General features: G+C 39.9%; 1 protein-coding gene across 2 annotated transcripts; it reads left to right on the forward strand.

Annotated features, from left to right (window-relative positions):
* The first annotated feature begins 300 nt into the window (after positions 1–300).
* On the forward strand, positions 301–17186 carry lrrc8aa (leucine rich repeat containing 8 VRAC subunit Aa). Of its 2 annotated transcripts, XM_034123285.1 has the most exons (4): positions 5821–5916; positions 6030–6247; positions 8150–10274; positions 15244–17186. In XM_034123285.1, exons 3-4 carry the CDS (start codon positions 8160–8162, stop codon positions 15520–15522), a joined length of 2394 nt encoding a protein of 797 aa, XP_033979176.1. In that variant the 5' UTR covers positions 5821–5916; positions 6030–6247; positions 8150–8159; the 3' UTR covers positions 15523–17186. The 2 variants fall into 2 exon arrangements, with proteins under 2 accessions (XP_033979175.1, XP_033979176.1); XM_034123284.1 differs by lacking the exons at positions 5821–5916; positions 6030–6247 and adding an exon at positions 301–465.
* The last annotated feature ends 3614 nt before the right edge of the window (positions 17187–20800 follow it).

A 20800-nucleotide genomic window follows, 5' to 3' on the forward strand; every position in this document is an offset into this window, starting at 1 on the left:
ATTATTTGGAATAGATTATATTTTCCAACATTATATTTAAGTAACTAAAACCATTGGAATTAAGATTTGTAATCCATCTTTTGCTTTAAAATATTTAAAATACATAAATATTTGTTATTTATGCTGTGAGTACTTTTACTCCCAATACTTTGAGTACATTTCCCTACTTTCTCCACCACTGACATTATATGTGCACTCTGTTTCTATATGCTTATCGTTTTAATCCATGATACTGTGGTGCTTTTATTTCGAAGGGGTCTCAGTGTTAGCACTTCCTCCCCTCAGTCTCAAGCAGCGGCAGTTGCTCTCCGGTAGAGCAGACGGACCCCTCGGTGTTTTCTCCTCCGTCACTGCCGTACGGGGCTCCGGCCCGGTGTCCGACCAGCCCCTCGCTGCTGAGAAGCGTGTGAGAAATGTGTCACCCGTGTGTGGCGGAGCCGAGAGACTCCATCTTTAATACAACAGGTGGGTCTTTTTTATTTGTGCGTTAAACCAGACAGAATAGCTATCCCGGTTCAAAGCGGTTTCTCTGCCGCAGCGTAGGAGCTGGACATCCGCGTGAAATAGATTCTCCTCCCGGTGCTCCGTGTTGTGCGGAGAGACACAAAATGAAAGCTTAATATTGTGGTATAACAACATGTTATCTTATTAGACAGATTTACAGCCACACTTAATCACACATAATGAAATATTAGAGATCATATTACATTTGGTCTAGCCGGGTTATTCCTGTATTATGACACAAACAACATTCAATCCTCAACAAGGGAAACTGGGAACAGCAACAGCTTTTGTATACGGAAAAAGATCAGGGCCAGATGATACACACATATTGAGATGTGACCAAAAGTAAAAATGGAGTTCTGACTTTAATCTCAGAAATCTCAGAATTCTGACTTTCTCATTGTTTTAATATTCCCATTGTGAATAACAGCGTTTTTTGTGTTGTATTGTTGAGTTCTGTCTCCATTATGACACAGATATTGCAGGTTTAAATCTATATTATCTCAGTGATGCAATGATACAGTGACATTAAAAGCTTATATGTGTGGTGTGATATTTGTATAATGTTTATGTGCTTGGACAAATCCAATATTTACATATGTACTAAGTAACTTGTCACAGAAATGTGGTTTTGAATGGCCTTTATTTTAGACAAGTATTCTAAGTGTGTTTGTGTGTGTCATGTGATGAAAAGGAAAGTGTTGTTTGAGGCAGAACCAGTCAGACCTGGTCAAAACTGAAGCAGTGTCCCTCCTGCTGCAAATACCTGTCAGGGATGGGCAGATAGGTTATTATTACATCTTCATTTAATCTCCAGCAACATGAAATAAATTGTGTTTTGGTATTTACATTATGCCGTTGAGTGGTTGGCAACACTTTGATCCTGAATATCTTTGTATTTATACCTACGTTTAACATCAAACTGTCAAAAATGCCCCTTGTTTGTGTGGGCTTTAGCTGAACTCAGCAACAGGCTGGTGAATACATATGCAAAACCTCTCAAATACATTAATTGTGAAAAGATAGTGTATGTAGAAGAGACCAAAATCTTATTGATAGATGTTTAGTTATGTCACATTTTCAAAATAATTTGAATAATTGCCCCCCTTGATTCATAGTTATTGTACAGTTATAGGCAAGGCAAGGCAAGGCACGTTTAATTATATAGCACATTTCAACACAAGGCAATTCAAAGTGCTTTACAAAAATGAAAGACATTAATAGCTTTTAAGAAACCAATTAAGAACTGTTGCCGAAAGTCCCACCCAGTTTTCCAGTCGGTCTAGTTATATGTTGTGGTCAACAGTGTCAAACGCAGCACTGAGATCTAATAATATTAACACTGAAGTTCTGCCACTGTCTGTGTTTAAGTGGATGTCATTGAAGACCTTTACAAGAGTTGTGTCAGTGCTGTGGTTTGGTCGAAAGCCTGACTGGAACACATCCAAACAGTTATTTAAATGCAAAAAACTACTTTTTCAATGATTTTACCTAGAAATGGCAGGTTTGATATGGGCCTGTACTTGTTCATTACTGAAACATCTAGATTATTCTTTTTTAAGAGCGGTTTAATGACAGCAGTTTTCAGGGCCTCTGGAAAAACACCTGAGTGAAGAGACTTGTTTACTATGTGAAGTAGATCTGAGGCCATGCAGTGAAAAACATCTTTGAAAAATCCTGTTGGAATAATATCAAGGCAGCAGGAGGAGGATTTCAGAAGTTGAATAATGTCCTCTAGGTTTTTATCATTAATCTGATGGAATTGTGTCATGATGTCTGAATTGATTTTAAGTGGACACAGAGACAAAACATTTGCTGTACCTGATGAGCACTGACTGATTTTCTGAATGTTGTCAGTGAAGAAGGAGGCAAAGTCATTGCAGGCCCTGGTGGATAGAAATTCAGAGGCTACTGACACTGGGGGGTTAGTTAGTCTGTCGACGGTAGCAAACAAGGCACGTGCGTTGTTTTTGTTTTTGGCAATGATGTCAGAGAAGAAAGACTGTCGGGCAATTTTCAATTCCAAATTATAAAAGCCAAGTCTCTCTTTATAGATTTCAAAATGAACCTGGAGATTTGTTTTTCGCCACCTACGTACAGCTTTTCGACACTCTCTTTTTTCTGTTCTCACGGTCATGGCCTTTCTCCATGGAGATATTTTCTTGCCAGTCACTTCCTTTACCTTTGTTGGAGCAATAAGATGTCTTCCTGCATTGAAGGGAATCATTGAACAAAATAGCAACTCCACCCCCTTTCTTATGCATTCTTTCCTGACTCATAAAACTAAAGTTGGGAGGGGTTGATTTGATAAGAACAGCTGCACTGTTATTTTGTTCAATCCAAGTTTCCGTTAAAAACATAAAATCGAGATTGTGCTCAGTGATAAAATCATTGATTAAAAACGTTTTCCTGCCAAAGACCTGACATTTAATAAAGCTAGTTTAAGTTCGTTAAATACACTATCAGTCAGATATTTTGTGACAAGCTGTGGCTGACATGGAATCACTGCTAAATTAGATAAACTCACACAAACGTTTGAGCGCTTCCTGTTTCTAAGCTGATTCACCGATCTCAATCTATTACCTATCAACACAGATATCGGCAGAGCTACTGGCAGGCAGGGCCCCGGCATGTCCTGGAAAGAGTTGAGTGCCATACGCCCTTGAGCCTGGACCCAGCACATATCAGTTAGAGTTTGCTGCGTTTTGTACACACACATTCTTTTCAGGCTTCGGTGACCGCAGATGGTGTCTTGAAGGGTGGGGAGGTGGTTGACATAGGCACGGTGATGAAGACAGGGGAGATGGTGCGCATCTCTGTGGGCGTTGTTGAGGGGCGGGGATAAAGGACATGCTGCCAACCCTGCGTATCGCCTTAATGCGGTCATTGAACTCCAGGAAGGAATTGGTGCCATCCTGTATCTCCTTCATGTGTTCAGCGATCTCCAGGAGGGTGGGCGAGGGTTAGTAGAGAGAGCTGTGGGGTGAAGGAAGAGTATCCTGGAATGTAATAAAAGTTCAAGCCAACAATTAATGAATGCTGGTCTCCATCCATATTTTTCCATGCATCCGCCTCTGTTCCAAACCACTTATCATCTTAAAAGTTACAACAGGTCTGAGGCCTATCCCATACAAAACCATACAAGACTTTGAACATTTGGCATTCAAATGTGTCTTGGGTTATTGGATAACATACAAGTGTAAATAATGCGTGGTAATCCGATCACTTGGAGCATGTGATGTGAGCATGATTTATTTATGTGTCCGTATGCTAATGAGGTGGGCGGTCCTAACCTCAGTCTGAAGCAGGATTGGTTACAGGAGTGTGTGATCATTTCTGGCAGAGGGCTATACTAACGCCTGGCTAACCGCGCTGATTCGAATGCAGGAGCTTTACTGTTTAGCCCTTATCTTTATACATCCATGGTTTATCCACAGTTGTAAGGATTATTTATGGGTTATAAAGAAGCCATTATTAGCGAGTTGCCGTGGGTGTACACTGTACACAGAATGAACAGATGTGACTTGCCACGAATCTCTTGCTTCTGCCTGGCTCCAGCAACAATTGGCGAATCCTGCTTCAGACTGAGGTTAGGACCGCCCACCTCATTAGCATACGGACACATAAATAAATAAATGTATGTCGCGTAAAAGTAGAAATATATGAAAGATATATAATAACGTGTGCTGTTTTATTCCTGTATTTATTTATTCCTTTATTTATTTATTTATTTATTTACGTATTTATTTATTTATTCCTGTATTTCTTCATACATTTATTTACACATTTATTTATTTATTTGTTTATACTTAAGTCATGTTCCGTCCTCCATACATACCCAATTTATACAAAGCCTGTAAAATTGTTGGATTTGTTTTTCATGGAACACATAAAAAAAGACCAATCTATATTGTTTTATACAGGGTGTCCGCGGGGTCTTAAAAAGTATTAAAAGTTGATAAATCAATTTAGCGAAAATTAAGGCTATTAATAAAAAGTATTATAAAGTATTAAAGGGCATTTTCCAAGGTATTTCATTTTGTAGCTTGTTTTCAATAAGTATATCAATTGTCCAAAGAGGTTGTATTCTACAGTCTGCCTGAATGTAATCATTGCGTAGGTGTGTAGTGTGATTCGGTGTAGTTTATTTATGGCATCCCGTTGGATTTGACGTCATCTGAACAGGACGTCGCGCGCTCACTGCTTGATAGCGCGCGAAGCTCCGTTTACGCCGGTTGTTAAACCACATCGTTATGGGGAAATGCAAGTCTGCGTCCAAATGGTTGGAAGATAAGGAGGAAGGACTATCAATACTGTATATAGTCAATGTGAGGTAAAGTGTGTCGCCAATGTAACCGGTTAAAACTCAAAGTGGCGATGAGGTCTTAAAATGTATGGAAAGGGTCTTAAAAAAGGTCTTAAAAGGTATTATATTTGACTTCAGGATTCCTACATATACCCTGTTATATCATTTATTTGGAATTTGAAAAAGGATATTGTACATAATCAACATTCAAACAAATGTAAATGTTTCCAAGTAAGATCAAGAGCTAGCGGTTCCTTCATTAAAATGTTCTGAAGACAGGGCACAGAAAGTGGGTTGCTGCCAATGTCAAATAATGTGTTTGGTCTTTGCAAATGTATATTATGCACATGTTTATTTGCATATAGAGTGGAGAACTGAGACAGTCCCGGTTGTGCCGAGTTGGACAACTTTTGGTCATTAACCAAAGAATTGGACCAATTGCTCTTTTAATAGCATATCCTCTTTTTTTCATTGTCCTTGTTCAATGAAGACATATCATGAGACAGTCAGGATTTTCTTTCTCTATATAGTTCTGTTTGCCTCTAGCTGGAGACTCTTGTGTCCTTGAGGGAAATGATAGCAGGCTGTAATAAATTGGCTTCACAGCAGCCAGGTTCATCTGCACCTCCATCAGCCTCAGAGCCTCATCGGCAACAACTGGTGAACAAAAGGAGCTCTGTTCAGGGACAAACTCAGGAGAAATGTACCAACTGGAAGCCAAGAGCTGACTCACTATTGCGCCTTAATCCAGTCTTCACCTTTTTCGGTTTTTAATCCAGTTTTAATTGTGAGTTTTGGACAGCATTCCTCTTGTTTTGGAGGGAATGACGAGACAGCTTCAGTCCCTCAAAGGAGGAATCCTGGAGTGTTTTGGGCAGACGTGCAGTGAGATGATGCAAAGTCAAGATAAGCTGCTCTTTATTTTCCGCTGCCAGGATATTACGAAACACATCTTGGATCTTTATAAAAAAGACATTTACTGGAACTGGATGCTTGCAAGAAGCTCCGCAAAAACCTTTATTTTAAGGCATGAATCATGTTGTTAGAGTTTACTTTGTCTTATCAGTGCCATCATCTGACAGGACATCATCTTTAGTTTATATCAGGTAACTGCTTTAAGTTTCTCTTACCTGTTTTTGTCAGGAATAAATTATAGTATGCTTGTTTTTGTTCAAGCCTTAACATGTTTAACTTAATTCCCTGGTTTTGGATTTCACAGATGGGGTTTTTCAAACCATGCGAGTGATCAGAATGTGGAAGTGTTGTTGCAGATTTTGACTGTGTGTGCAGTATTTTCTGACTTGAAGTAAAGCTGTATCCTAACAGAGGAGGCCCACAGTGACTGTACTGCCATTCTGGTTAGAACTGGATCAAACAAGGCTGTTTTGTGACCACTTGACCAGATATCCTCTTTCATCCTTTTCCTGTATTCAAGGGGTGAGTACAGCGGATAGGGAGAAACTATCGCAGAGTTCTTTTCTTCTATCCACTCTTCCCAACTGTGTTTTCAAATAGGAAGCAGAAGTGATGATATAAGGAAGAAGGAAAAGTGCTTAGGTGGCTGTATTTCTCACGTAGCCTGGTTGTGGTTTCAGTGTACTGGAGTGTAATCTGCTGAACCCTAGAGTCTTATGGTTTTAGAGTTTCTTTGTTTTCTGTAGCCTAATCACTTCCATTTTACTGAGTTTTCCACTTGAAGTGGTTGAGTATCCCTAGTCATTCTGATACCTATTCTGTGTGGTTTTAAAGGGCTTTTATTTAAAGCGTTTGTATATCATTCTGTAGCTTCCCAGTAGCGTTTCTTATGTATTCAAATCTAAAACATTAAATTCTTGGTTTAAGTATGTATGTTTCGTTGTAAAACTGCTGATTTCCCAAGCCCTTCTAAAATAAGTTTTTCCTCTGTGATCTGACCTCAGCTTTTGCATGATGAGCGTGCCACATACATATAAATATCATCTCCATAGTCAGTGTTTTACTGCAGTTACTAACATGGCCCTACAAAAATGGCATTTAGATCATATCAAAAAACGAATAAATAAATATGATCTTTCACCATTTGTCACCATGCTGCTTTGAAAGAGCTTTGGACGACGTCTTTGATAGTATCCGAAAGTCACACAAATGAACTAATATCAAGGAAGCCGAAAACCCAACTCTTGTGTTCTGCGGGATCAAATAACAGTTTTTATCAGAGGAGTTTGGTGGCGGAACAGAAAGTATATCAACATATCCAAATGAGTTGCTCAGCTAGTGCTAGCCTTCACTGACAAAAACTGAAACGTTGACTTAAATGAAATGTATTATTTTAACAAATGTCACATAACTGTATTAGGTTGGTTGAAAGCAATAATATTAAGTTTAGCCTAATATTTTCTAATTAAACTTAATATTATTGCTTTCAACTAACTCATTCAGTTATGTGAAATCTGTTTACCCAATACATTGAATTAAAGTCAACATTTCCATTTCTCTAGTATTTACATTATTCTTTACCGCATTAATATGCTTATTTGTTAACCTTGGAAGGGTGTATAATTTATTACCCAACAAGAAGACACTGTAACAACTTCATTGAGCCGTGAAGATGTTTGTGCACAGCTGCACATGAGGAGCTCCATGACGAAACAGGACTTGTATAAACACGTGTGCTGTGTCAGGGTCTGTAGTCCTTCAGCTAGCTCTGCAGTCTCTGAGCCGCAGTGTGTGTACTCACATGCAGGATGAGCAGCATATCCACGAAACACTGTGCACAAATATAATGATGTCACAGCTTTCTACCATCAGTGTGGTAACCTCCACATTTTGGATGAAGGATTTAATGATTTGCCTTAAACCAGAACATAGGAAGATCTGTTTGTGATTCTGTAAAAAACGTTTAAATTGCATGCATGATGTTTTGCTAAAGGCTATACAGCATGAGCGGTTCTAGGCGGACGGCACTGGTGGCTAGTGCCCCTGTAACAACAAGCTTAACCCCCCTGTGGCACCCCTCCAAAAGAAGAGTTTATAGTGACAATACAATTTTAAGCAGCGTTGTGCTGACCCCTATCTTATGTGTGTGCTATGACTTTTTACAAAACAAAAATGTTCAACACTGTCTTTGTCTCTTTTGTCCTGCATTAAATATGCCCTTCTCATGAAAAACAGATAAAGATCTTAAACTTTAATTATGAGGAAAGTTACTGAATGATTTCTTGTCGACTTATCGATTATTCAACATATTGTTTTAGCTTTAGCTCGAACAGCTTTATTTGCTGAGGTTTACCCCAACACATGTAAAGGGTTTAAATTGACACGTCACAAACCTATTCCCTTGTTTTCTCTTTCTCTTTTCAGATAAACCATCATGATTCCTATCACAGAGCTCCGGTATTTTGCCGACACGCAGCCTGCGTACCGTATCCTGAAGCCATGGTGGGACGTCTTCACCGACTACCTCTCGGTGGTCATGCTGATGATCGCGGTGTTCGGCGGCACGCTGCAGGTCACGCAGGACAAGATGATCTGCCTGCCCTGCAAGTGGGTGGTCAACAAGTCCTGCGAGACCATGCCGGTCCCCAACGTGAGCGCCGCCTACCCACCGGAACCGAAGGGCATTCAGTACGACTTGGACCGGCATCAGTACAACTACGTCGACGCCGTCTGCTACGAGAACAAACTGCACTGGTTTGCCAAATATTTCCCCTACCTGGTGCTCCTCCACACCCTCATCTTCCTCGCCTGCAGCAACTTCTGGTTCAAGTTCCCCCGCACAAGCTCCAAACTGGAGCACTTTGTCTCCATCCTCCTCAAGTGCTTCGACTCGCCGTGGACTACAAGGGCTTTGTCCGAGACCGTTGTTGAGGAGAGTGACTCAAAGCCTCATGGGAAAATGAACGGCTCCAATGATAAGAAGGCCTCCTGCGTAAGCGAGGATGTTGAGGCCAGCGTTCCCATGCTCCAACGAACAAAGTCCAGGATTGAACAGGGGATTGTGGATCGCTCCGAAACTGGGGTTTTGGATAAAAAAGAAGGGGAGCAGGCGAAGGCTCTTTTTGAGAAGGTCAAGAAGTTCAGGATCCATGTAGAGGAGGGGGATATCGTGTACCGCCTTTACATACGGCAGACCATCATCAAAGTAATCAAGTTTATACTGATAATTAGCTACACGGCTTACTATGTGCGCTACATCAGGTTCAGTGTGGTGTGCACTGTGAACATCCAGAAGCTAACAGGCTACAGCACCTTCTACTGTGCTCACCCGTTAGCCACTCTTTTCAAGATTTTGGCGTGTTTCTACATCAGCCTGGTGGTGGTTTACGGTCTGATCTGCATGTACACTCTCTGCTGGATGCTCAGCCGCTCCCTCAAGCGATACTCCTTTGAATCAATCCGCGAGGAGAGCAGCTACAGAGACATCCCCGACCTGAAGAACGACTTTGCCTTCATGCTGCACATGATAGATCAGTACGACCCTCTCTACTCCAAGCGCTTCGCCGTGTTCCTGTCCGAGGTGAGCGAGAACAAACTGAGGCAGCTGAACCTAAACAATGAGTGGACGCTGGAGAAACTGAGGCAGCGCATCACCAAGAACTCGCAGGAGAAGCTGGAGCTGCACCTCTTCATGCTCAGCGGGATCCCAGACACTGTTTTTGATCTGATCGAGCTGGAAGTGTTAAAGCTGGAGCTCATCCCTGATGTCACCATCCCACCAATCATAGCCCAGCTCTCCAACCTCAGGGAGATGTGGCTCTATCACACGCCGGCTAAGATTGAGGCTCCAGCTCTTGCTTTCCTGCGAGAGAACCTCAAGTCCCTTCACATTAAGTTCACAGACATCAAGGAGATCCCCCTGTGGATCTACAGCCTGAAGAACCTGAACGAGCTGCACCTCACCGGGAACCTTAGCGCGGATAACAATCGCTACATCGTCATCGATGGGCTACGGGAGCTCAAAAGGCTCAAAGTGCTGCGTCTGAAAAGCAACCTGACCAAGCTGCCGCAGGTGGTGACGGATGTGGGCGTGCACCTGCAGAAGCTCTCCGTCAACAACGAGGGCACCAAGCTGATGGTGCTCAACAGCCTGAAGAAGATGGTGAACCTGACGGAGCTGGAGCTGGTCCGCTGCGACCTGGAACGCATCCCACACTCCATCTTCAGTCTGCACAACCTGCAGGAGATCGACCTGAAGGACAACAACCTGAAGACCATCGAGGAGATCATCAGCTTCCAGCACCTGCACCGCCTGGTGTGCCTGAAGCTGTGGTACAACCAGATCGCTTACATCCCCATCCAGATCGGCACGCTCACCAACATGGAGCGGCTGTATCTGAACAGGAACAAGATCGAGAAAATCCCCAGCCAGCTGTTTTTCTGCCGCAAGCTGCGCTTCCTGGACCTGAGTCACAACAATCTGACCAGCATCCACGCTGACGTGGGCTTCCTGCTGAACCTGCAGTACTTTGCTGTCACAGCAAACAGGGTGAGAGGGAAATCACTTCCTTATATTTTGTCCGTGTATCATTTTTAGTAAAACATTATTCTCATTTTCTATGTTTTTGGTTTACCCCAACTTGGTTTGTCATGTGCAAGATAGCTACTGTGCAGTTTTGGCTATGGAAGTCCCAGGCTCCTCCAACAATGCAACATACAATAAGCTCAAGACATGTAAAGTGCAATCAAATAATGCTGCATGTTAGTTTCAGGAATAACAAAAATATATACATATCAAATAAAATAAGTGAAAACAGTGTTAAATCAAATGTAAACTAGAGTAAATGCTGTAATTATATATAAATGCGAGGATGTGGAATAAACAGATGCACAGTGTGTTATATAGGGAGTGGGTGCACCTTAGTGTGCTTGTTTTACTTTCATGTGTCATAAGAATAACTCCAGATAAAAGGCTAGATAACATTTTCTTTAAAGGTCAACACTTGCAGGTTGGGAATCATGGCTTCATAGATAGTCACATGACCAAAGCTTTGGGAGTGTTGCAGTTGTGTTTTCAACAGCACTTAGTCGTATACTTTCTAGCTTTAAGTGTCAATAAGTCTGAGTGAAGGTTTATTTAATGCTCATTTCAATAACAGCAGAGGCTTACCAAAGTCATGTACAGTGGTAAAAGAACAAAAGAGTATATAGGAATTAGGGATGCCAGCGATTATTCGATTTTTCGAATATTCGTTACAGTCTCCATAAACGAAAATTATTTTTAAAATTCGATTTTATTTATATATATTTTTATTATTATTTATGTTTTTCTTTTTTTTCCTGGCTTAGTTTCAACCAAAATATAGACTAATGCTAATAATAGTAATAGTATTAATAATTGTAAATGGCCAGTTTGTTTTACTGTAAACTTGGAGGAAGCCAGCAGCGCAGGCTGCGCAGAGTGCAGAGTGCAGACTGCTGCTGCCTGCTGCCTGCTGCCTGATTTATTGGAGATATACAGAACAGTGAGAACAACACAACTAAAGATGAACAAAGCGGCACGTTCAAAGAAGAGTTCCTCGTGGAACTACTTCGAACTGATAAGTGCAAATGAAGTAAAATGCAAGCTCTGCGAAAAGACTTTGGTCTACCACAGCTCAACATCAACAATGCGTTCGCATTTGAGTGCGAAGCATGCCAAAGAAGTGCCTACAGAGAAAGACGCAGCACAGCCAGCCATTACTAACTTCACTTCAAGGCCACGTCGTTGTGATGACCGGCGTGCAGGTGACATAACTTAATATTCGCCAGGGCTGTCCGATTTTCGAATTTGATCATGGTCAGTTTCTGGCATCCCTAATAGGAATTCATAAATAAAGTAAAAATATAAATACATCAGAACAATATAATAATGTTTCAAAGTAAAGCAAACATGGAGTCAAAATTCAGGTTCAAGCAAACCCTAAAGTGTAAAGGTCTTATAATGACTGAATAAAAGAAGGACTTAATCATTGACATGTTTTACAGCAGTCCATTTATGCTAAACACCATTTTAAATGAATGTCGTCTAATCTTGAATGAAGCACAGGTTGTTCCTGCAGGGCCTTTTCCTTCAGGCTAGTAAATAGAACCAAATCAATTGATGGCATATTTCAACACTTTTAGATATGTTTGAATCATGTCTGTGTTGGGTGAAGATGAGCATTTCAAAATGGGTTTATTTATTTTAATTATTTTTTTATGTTGTATACAACAACACAAAAACAAGAGACATAAAACAAGCCTGCTTCATGGCAACCATAGTAGGAACACATTATGGAAAGACACACATTACACAGTCTGGAGAACTGCATCTATATATCCTCTTATAATAATAATAATAATAATAATAATAATCCTTATATTTATTACAGCGCTTTTTCAATGACTCTCAAAGCGCTCCTTACAAATACACATTACACATACATATCATACATACATGTAATGGTCATGTACTGTGGACAATACCCACAAGACCATAAGATACATTTAGATCCTTACATGATCAATGAATCCATATGTTCTCAAACACATGCTGTCTGGACCCTAATATATAAGATAGCTCCTCCAATGGGAGGCCTGAAAGCATGTGAGCTGTGAGCCTTTTTCCAAAACAATGCTATACAGCAGGGGTCTCAAACTCAAGGCCCGGGGGCCAAATCCGGCCCGCAACTTCATTTTATGTGGCCCAGCAAGAGCTTGCAAAGAATATAATACGTTTATTATACGGTTACATGCTACTTTACAGAAGCAGGTTGCCCATAAACTACATGTCCCACAATGCATCTCGTTTTGTGACATGCGCACTGAAGAGACTCGCAATTATTTCCCCTGGACTTCTGCTTTCAGACGTAGTTAATTACTAAGTTATTATCCTATCTGATAATAATCCAATGCAGAGGCAATAATGTAATATAATACATTATTTTATATATATATATTATATATTTATATAGTTACAACCCGCCCTATGAGTGCAACCTTTATGCGAATGTGGCCTGCGATGAAATTGAGTTTGACACCCCTGCTATACAGGTTTTGGCGTAGAGCACGCTGAGGTCTATAGATGTTCGCTCGTGTTTACTATATTTATGCTCTTCTAGATATAGACCCAGCAGAAAGAACGTTGGGTCCAGTCAAATCTGCTTTGAAATGATTTTCTCTATGTACCTCGTACATTCTCCCAGAACACCTTGATCTTTCTGCACTGCCAAATACAGTGAAACAAGGCTCCTCTTGATTCTGTGCATATATCTGGTATATTTGAGTTTGTTTGTTGAATCAACCAGGGTCACATATGTTCGCATCAACCATGTATACTGTATGAGTTTCAGTGGTGTATTAATAGACCTGGTATGGGCAACAACACGGCCTGGTGTGTCCCAATCTGAGACTTCAGTCTTCAGGCTGTCCTTCCATGCATTTGACCTTTAATGTGAATCCTCAAATGAGAAAGACGAGAGTATATTGTAAAATAGGGCTGCACGATTTGGGGAAATCATCTAATTGCGATTTTTCTGACAGATATTGCGATTGCGATTCGATTTGCGATATTTGTTTTTAAGCGACCCAACGGAAGTTTATTGTAAAATGCGGCCATATCTCCGCCTAGGAAGGTTGTATCAACGTGCTCCCGTCTCTAGCAGCCCCGCAGCCAGAGCTACGAGTGAAAGAACTAAATTACATGAAACTTCCGTTGGGTTAAAGTCAAGCTTCAGTTTAAGATTCACCCTGTAATAGAAACATGTGATGGAGCATTACTAACCTGACTCAGATGCTTCACCAAACCATCTAGGAAAGCTCCATTGGAAGCCATTTGGAAAAGGGCAGGGACTTTCAAATATACTTGGCAGGTGATTGGATCAATCTGTCTATCACCTTCTATCATGGGCCACTTCTGATTGGTTAACAATGACTGGTACATGTGGAGCACAGCACTTCTGATTGGTGTGGATGACTGAGACACAAGAAGAAAAGAAGAAATCGATGAATCGTTCAGCCCTATTGTAAAACTCTCAGTCTGTCCGTTAGATGAGTTTTGGGGTCTCCAAAGTGCATCATTTTGATTAACAAAATTCTAAGCTGGTGGTATTTGATGAAATGTTTTTTATCAAGATTGAATTTAGACCTCGTCTCAAAAACAGGTTTATTTTATTTGTGATGTAGGGATTTATTGTGCTTACAGTGAGTCCTTCTGAAAGCGCTGTTTTTCCCTCATCATGTGTTTTCAGTAAAGACTACTATTACTGCTGTTTACTGTTTGTGTGGTTGAACCTTGGAAATGGGTTCCAGCCGCTTTGTTTGCAGCCAGAAATGTCTCCATTAAACGGGACCCCCCTGTCTCTGAGGTCTGTAGTGCTTCTCCTGCCTCTCCTCTGGACACTGTTGCCACATTATCAATGAGTTGTGTAATTGTGAATATGGGTCCATGCAGGTGTTTAATGATTTATTTTGGACATTGAATGAATAGAGATTAAATTTGTTATCAGGACAGACAAGGAGATTTATAAATAGGACAAGTAAGGGCACAAGGCCATGAGACTCATTTAAAAAACACATTTAAGGTAGAGGTATAATCACCAACCAGGGCCTGAACCACAACAGCCATTTTTAAACCAGAATTCCCACTGTGAAAAACCTTTTTCAACACATATTGAAATATGTGTTGAAAATAAAGTTAATATTTTCAGTGTGGAAACGGTCCACGGACATCTTTAACCCTAAAACCGACATGCACTTTATTCTAATCATTTTTCAGCAAAGTCCAAAAGCTGTCTTATGCAATATAAATAGAGATGGCCTCTGCTGACAGTGGCATGGTTTGAAGAGCAGCGAATACATATTTCAATGATGCATATTCCTTTTATTCTACGGTTATATATATTACATTACATCTCATTTAACTGATGCTTTTATCAGAAGGGACTTCAAATAATTATAACATCCCGATAGCAATGAATATCTTAAGTGCGTTGCCAATAAATACATTAAAAAAAATGTAATCTGTGGAAGCCGTAATACTGTAAAAAGTACGATCAATCATTTTAGCCGGCCCGGCTAAAATAACTGGATGGCCTACCTGCCTGTCAGCCTTCCATCTGTGCACAAACTTATCTCGTGCCCTCATTGGTCATGTGCGCGTTCGTGTGTGTTGGAGGAGGGGCTCTGTAAGGAAGTGGAAGATTTTCTCCGGTTGTGTATTTTCAAATTCTAGCGATCTCGAGCTGGTTTTTTCAAAATTACCTACCCTACCTTTAATTGTTGTGATTTTGTAAAGCACTTTGAGCTGCACGTGATGTATGAAAGTGCTATATAAATAAAGCTTTATTATTATTATTATTAAGATCAAAACCTTAGAACAACAACAAAAACATGCAGGTATATTGGCTTCAATACGCCAAAGTAGTTAGTCTGGTGCATTTGTTTCAACAAACTTTTTAACTCCCCCTCCTCATTATTCTGTCTCCTCTCCTCTTCAGATTGAGACGTTGCCCCCGGAGCTTTTCAAGTGCAAGAAGCTTCGTACTTTAAACCTGGGGAACAACTGTCTGCAGACGCTGCCGTCGCGCTTCGGCGAGCTGACGGGGCTGACGCAGCTGGAGCTGAGGGGGAACACACGCCTGGAGTGTCTGCCCGTGGAGCTGGGCGAGTGCCGGCTGCTGAAGAGGAGCAGCCTGGTGGTGGAGGAAGATCTGTTCAACACGCTGCCTCCGGAGGTCAAGGAGCAGCTATGGAGGGCCGACAAGGAGCAGGCCTGAGAGAAGTCTGACTTTAGGAAGTCATCAAGCAGTGATTTTGGTTTGTAAATCCTTAAGAAGTTTGCAGCCATGTTTTCTTGGCGGTGCTCGGGATGTCAAATATCCTCCGAGGATGTGTTATTGGAAGTTGCCAAGGAAAGATGGCTCAGTGAGGTGGCTTTTCTAATAATATACTGAATACAAAGATGCAAAGAAGGTGATGTTGAAGATGCCTGCAACTCAAGGACGTTGCCTAAGAACTCCTGTTTATGTAAAGGCAGGGAAACCTTGATCATGCTATCATTTCAGCCATGTTTGTCGACGGTGCTTGGGATGTAGCATTTCCTCCGAGGATGTCTTTTTGAATCATCAGGAGAAATATTGCCAATGACGGATAGTATAATAATATGTGTTTTCTGTAACGCCATCCTGAATCTGAAGCTGCAAGGATGAAAGCAGATGATGGTAAACATGCATGCTACTGAAAGACCTCGCTAAAGAAAACCTGTTTATGAAAGAGAACCAAAAAACTGCAAGATTCAGCCTTGCTCACTAGTATCACTTTTTTTGCTGATCATGGGATACATGCACAAATCAAACGTGCTCACAGCAGTGTTTGCCTTCCTCTGGCCTTGAGACTCAAAATATGAACATTTTTACAAACGACATTTGCAGTTGCAGAACTCTGGCAGATGTCAGTAAATGAATGATAGTGCGACTGACAGCCAATCTGTGAGACATGAAGGTTTTTCTTCAGACTCTAAAACCTACGTCCATCTACGCCCTTTTTGTATGCGATCAAAGTGACGGAGATCATCAGCTGATCACACAGCCAAGGCCTTAACTTGAAGGACTCATTCAAGGACATGAAGGGAAACGGGAACATGTCTACAGTACAATGTCTAAACCCTGCAGTTGTTAATATATAACGCAGTGGTGGAGGAATGCCTCTTTCTTCTTCGACTTTTCATTTTGCTTCTCTATCAAATCATGTCTTATTTAGAAATATTTAATTTGCATGACATCGCACACAATACTAGTGTAAAGTGTGTTGAAACAAACCTTTTTTTTCACTTCACAATACTTATATGGTACTTTTTAAATGCTACAACATATTGGTATTCATCCCAAATGTAAGAAAAACACAGCCATTGATTTGTTGTTTTTCGTTGAAGACTTTACTTTCAGACTCCTTGTGAAACATATAGCTGCAGTCAAAGATCTTAAGTGACCTTTGTTCAAGTGAAGGCTGATAAATGTTGCTTCACTGTCTCGATTGTAAAAACACGAGGTGTCCCCTGCTGACAGGAAGTCCCTGTGTTAAAGGTACAGGGTCAAACACATCCAGAAAACTCCCTTTTATTCTTGATTGATGTGTCTTTGTTCAAAGGACAGTTCATCCCAAAACCAGAAATACATATTTGACCTCTTACCTGTACAGCTATTTATCAATCATCATTATTTGTGTGTGATTTGCCTGAGATCAATATAATGCAACTCATTAGATGTATACGTGTTAGGCCCAACTGTTCCAAACTGTTCCAAACTGTTCCAAACTGTTCCGTCATGAATTAGCTAACAACAGCTTTTGAAGTTTATCTTGAGTAGAGATATCCTTGAAAAGCCTTTAATTTAACCAAAAAACAAGGCATTCATTTGTCAAATAAATTAATATTTCAAAAATGTGTAATGGTAAGAAGGATTTTATGATTTGTTAAGACAATGATCATTTAGAATTGCCTTTAAAATCTCAAAAGCTGCTAGAATACACCAAATGATGCTTACATGAAATACACGCAGATCTGAAAGGTAGAGAAGATGCAAGTCACATTGCTCTTACATTTCATTCCAAGTGAACAATCCTAGAATGTAGGGCTGTGCGATTATGGCAAAAATCCTAATCACGATTATTTTGGTCAATAATTGATATCACGATTATTAAAAACGATTATCCATTTACTTTGAAAACATCCATTTATTGAAACAAAAATGTGAACAGTATGTTTTTAACAGTTGATTACCCTGAACTTTAAGTATAATTCAACTGAAAAACCAATAAAATAAAAAAATAAAAATTACATTTTTTTTTTTTTTTATAAAAATAATAATCGTTTTATTTCGATTACGTTGTTTTCGTAATCGTTGCAAGCCAAAATCGTAATCGAGATTAAAATACGATTAATTGCACAGCCCTACTAGAATGTCTTAAATGTAACCTCCCTTCATGTAGGAAGTGGATCTGTCCTTTTTAATGTTATTCTTTGGCACTAGCACTACAGGTGAGAGGAGAACAGATGTATTATTCAAAGAAGTTGGAACTGTCTTTTCAATGTAACACGTATGCAAGCTTGCACATCGTTCATAAAACAACCAGAATATCATTTAGAAAAAAAAGGTAGAATCATGGTACTTTTATGTTCAGTATGATTTTGAATGAGAGCATGAGTTTGACATCCTGCTGAAGTCAAACAGACTTTGATTGCCAGTCTTTTCAAGGAAAAGGAACGTTTCGTTTTTAGTGACTCAAGCTCTCCTCTGTTGGTTTCCTTCGCCTTTTCATTCATCATGTCAGTTTACTCGGGGGTAAACTGGACATTTGTCAGCTATTTGTTTATCCATTCCACAGCGAAATGAGGATAAACAGGAAACTGGTTCTGACCGACCTACACGAGAGAAACATTTATTCCCAGAGTATGCCCAATACGTCCAAATGAGTGCAGCATGCTCTGTGTGCTTGAAACACTTTTCCTCTTAAGATCTTGGCTTTAATAGCATCATTTGGAGTTACCCTGCTATGTTCACTCCAGCCAGGCATCTCGCTGCCAATATGGCCTTACCTTTTACAAGCTGTACGCCCCGTTAATGATCACAAACATCATGTTGTAAAATGTATAGCAGAAATGTGTAATGTCTTTGTTTCATCCATATGAGTGGAATGGTATGTGGTCTTATTGTTACCAGCTGCTTCTCTTTGATTTCACCTTCTTTCTTCTTAGGATATTTAAGGGAACGTTCTGTAATAATACAATTGCACCTTTCTTCACAGTACATTTTGTTTCACTGAGGCCCCGGCTAAATCCAAATGCCCTTCTAGGGGTCATTAGTCAAAATCTGTTTTTGAAAGAAGAGCCTCGGTCCGAGTGTTGTTGCCCAGCATCTAGTTTGAAGGTTGCAAGCAAAGGTCACAGACCAAACAAAACCACCAGAGAAACACCATAACTCAAAGAAACCTCAGCTTTTCTATCATGCATACACTTTTTAAACAATAACATCATTTCAAAAGGCATTTCCACCTTCATTTCATTGCACTTGTTCATTTGTGTGCTGCCAAAATGTGTTTTTTTGAGCTGTTGGATGCCAAACAATAATCGCACATAAAAAAGTAATGTTAATTTCTATCACATTAAAGACATGTATCAGGATGTCTTGTGCATCATTCAAATGTTCATTTGATATGGTAACATGGCTCAGTGGTGCAGTGCAGCTGCCAGAGCTGCTGAGCAAACATCTGCTCCTGCAGCACGGTGTCACATTAGGACAGTCAGACAATGCCCGTCACTTTCTGTATCAAATGTCATCAGAGGTTGGATAGTCGCAGCTAAAAATACTTTTTCTGACCCGAGTTTAACCTTAAATGTATCCTCGGTACAGCAGTTTTATTACATGTTTCTCTTTAAGCTTGAGTGGCTCATATCAATCTATCTAAAGCCATCTCTGGGAAGTTATTCAAACCTTGGATTCGCTAAAATGACTTTCATAAATCTGTCCTTTCTCCATGTTCAGCTCTTTCAGGGTCAGTCTACGTCAGCAAGAAACTCCTGCAGTCAGCCAAACATTTTTCACCTTTGGTCTGCTTACTTTTGGATTTACATCCACAAATGTCCTTTTTGATCCAACATCCACAGCTTAACGGAGTCACTTCCCCTCTGAGTCACATTCAAAACTGCAGCCAGACTCACTTTTCCTGCAAGTCAACGTCAGGAAATCAGGAGGCCCCAAAAAGAAGGAAGTATAAGTGACTAATTAATAGGTTACTTTAAGACTCTTATGCTAATACTTTAATTATGATCACGTAAAAAACTGCCAATTTTGACCTTAAATTACTATAATTAATATGTTTCAAAGCTTTGTTTTCTGTGCAAAAGCGCCAACAAGTTTTGTGTTGCCTATCCTGAAGTTATTTAAAATATAAAACAGAAGTCTGTATTTATGTTATGTACGCCTTAAGAAGTGTAGTTTTGTTTTAATGTATGTGTGATTGATTGTTTTATAGGATTACATCATTTGGATCCACAGAGGGTTTTCCTTTCTGCTAAAAAAAAAGACAGAATTTCTCAACAAAAAGACCCTGACCATCTAACATAGTGAACTCACACACTGTTAATATCTGTCATATTTCTGAAGTGTGTGCATTTATGTACAATTCATCACATCATTTAAACTGCCATGATTGCATTGATCTAATCGCCACCTATGTATAAAACATGTTTTAAATACTTGATTGCATTGACTTTGTACGATGGATTCATCTCGCTGTTCTGGTGCCTGTAGATCGGGGGTGTATGCAGGGGCGGGGGGGGGTGCTAGTGAATTGTCCGACCGGCTCAATTTCTTCTGCATTTCTATAGTTTTACGTATTTAAGTAAAATATGTGAGTACTTTTCCAATCACTGAGTGTTTAAATCAAAGGCAGTGCATTATTCTTGGAATAATAATAATTATAATACATTTTGTTTAAACATTTTATACTAGATCTTGAAGTTGTAAATTAATAAAATTAGAGCAAAAAGTATTCTGTAAAAAACAAAGTAGCTTCTCATAGATTTAAAGACTTTATTGGCATATACTAAACAGCTATAATCTTTAACAAAATTAAGTGTATTTAAGACATGGAAGAAATAAACAATAAAATAATGCAAAAGACAAAATGGTGAAGGTAAATGCATGCATGAATACATTTTAACATGCAAAATACAATAGATGACATTAAATATAATACATTTGTTGGAAATACTCATTATACTAACGATTAAAGTAAATGCACCTTAAATGTGTACTCCAGTACTCTGTTAGTGATTTACAATAGATTTAATTTAATCCTAGCTATTTTTAACCCTGAGTTGCCACTAGATTGCACTGTAACTATTTGTTATTTATTTCCGTGTTAAACCAATGACATGGGCGACATCTAGCGGCCACAGTGTGTTACTGCACCTCCAGTGTTTGTATGCCGCCATGAAAGAGTTAAAGTCCAAATCCCATTACGGCTTCTGTTGGTTACAGTTGAATTGATTCGGAC

This window comes from Trematomus bernacchii, unplaced genomic scaffold (assembly GCF_902827165.1).
Source record: "Trematomus bernacchii unplaced genomic scaffold, fTreBer1.1, whole genome shotgun sequence".
Taxonomy (NCBI): domain Eukaryota; kingdom Metazoa; phylum Chordata; class Actinopteri; order Perciformes; family Nototheniidae; genus Trematomus; species Trematomus bernacchii.

Excerpts from the sequence above, each read along its gene's own strand:
- lrrc8aa (XM_034123284.1), top strand. The coding sequence starts at position 8,160 with ATGATTCCTATCACAGAGCTCCGGTATTTTGCCGACACGCAGCCTGCG. Across the intron at positions 10,275-15,243 it reads TTGCTGTCACAGCAAACAGG|ATTGAGACGTTGCCCCCGGA; the intron begins GTGAGAGGGAAA and ends TCTCCTCTTCAG.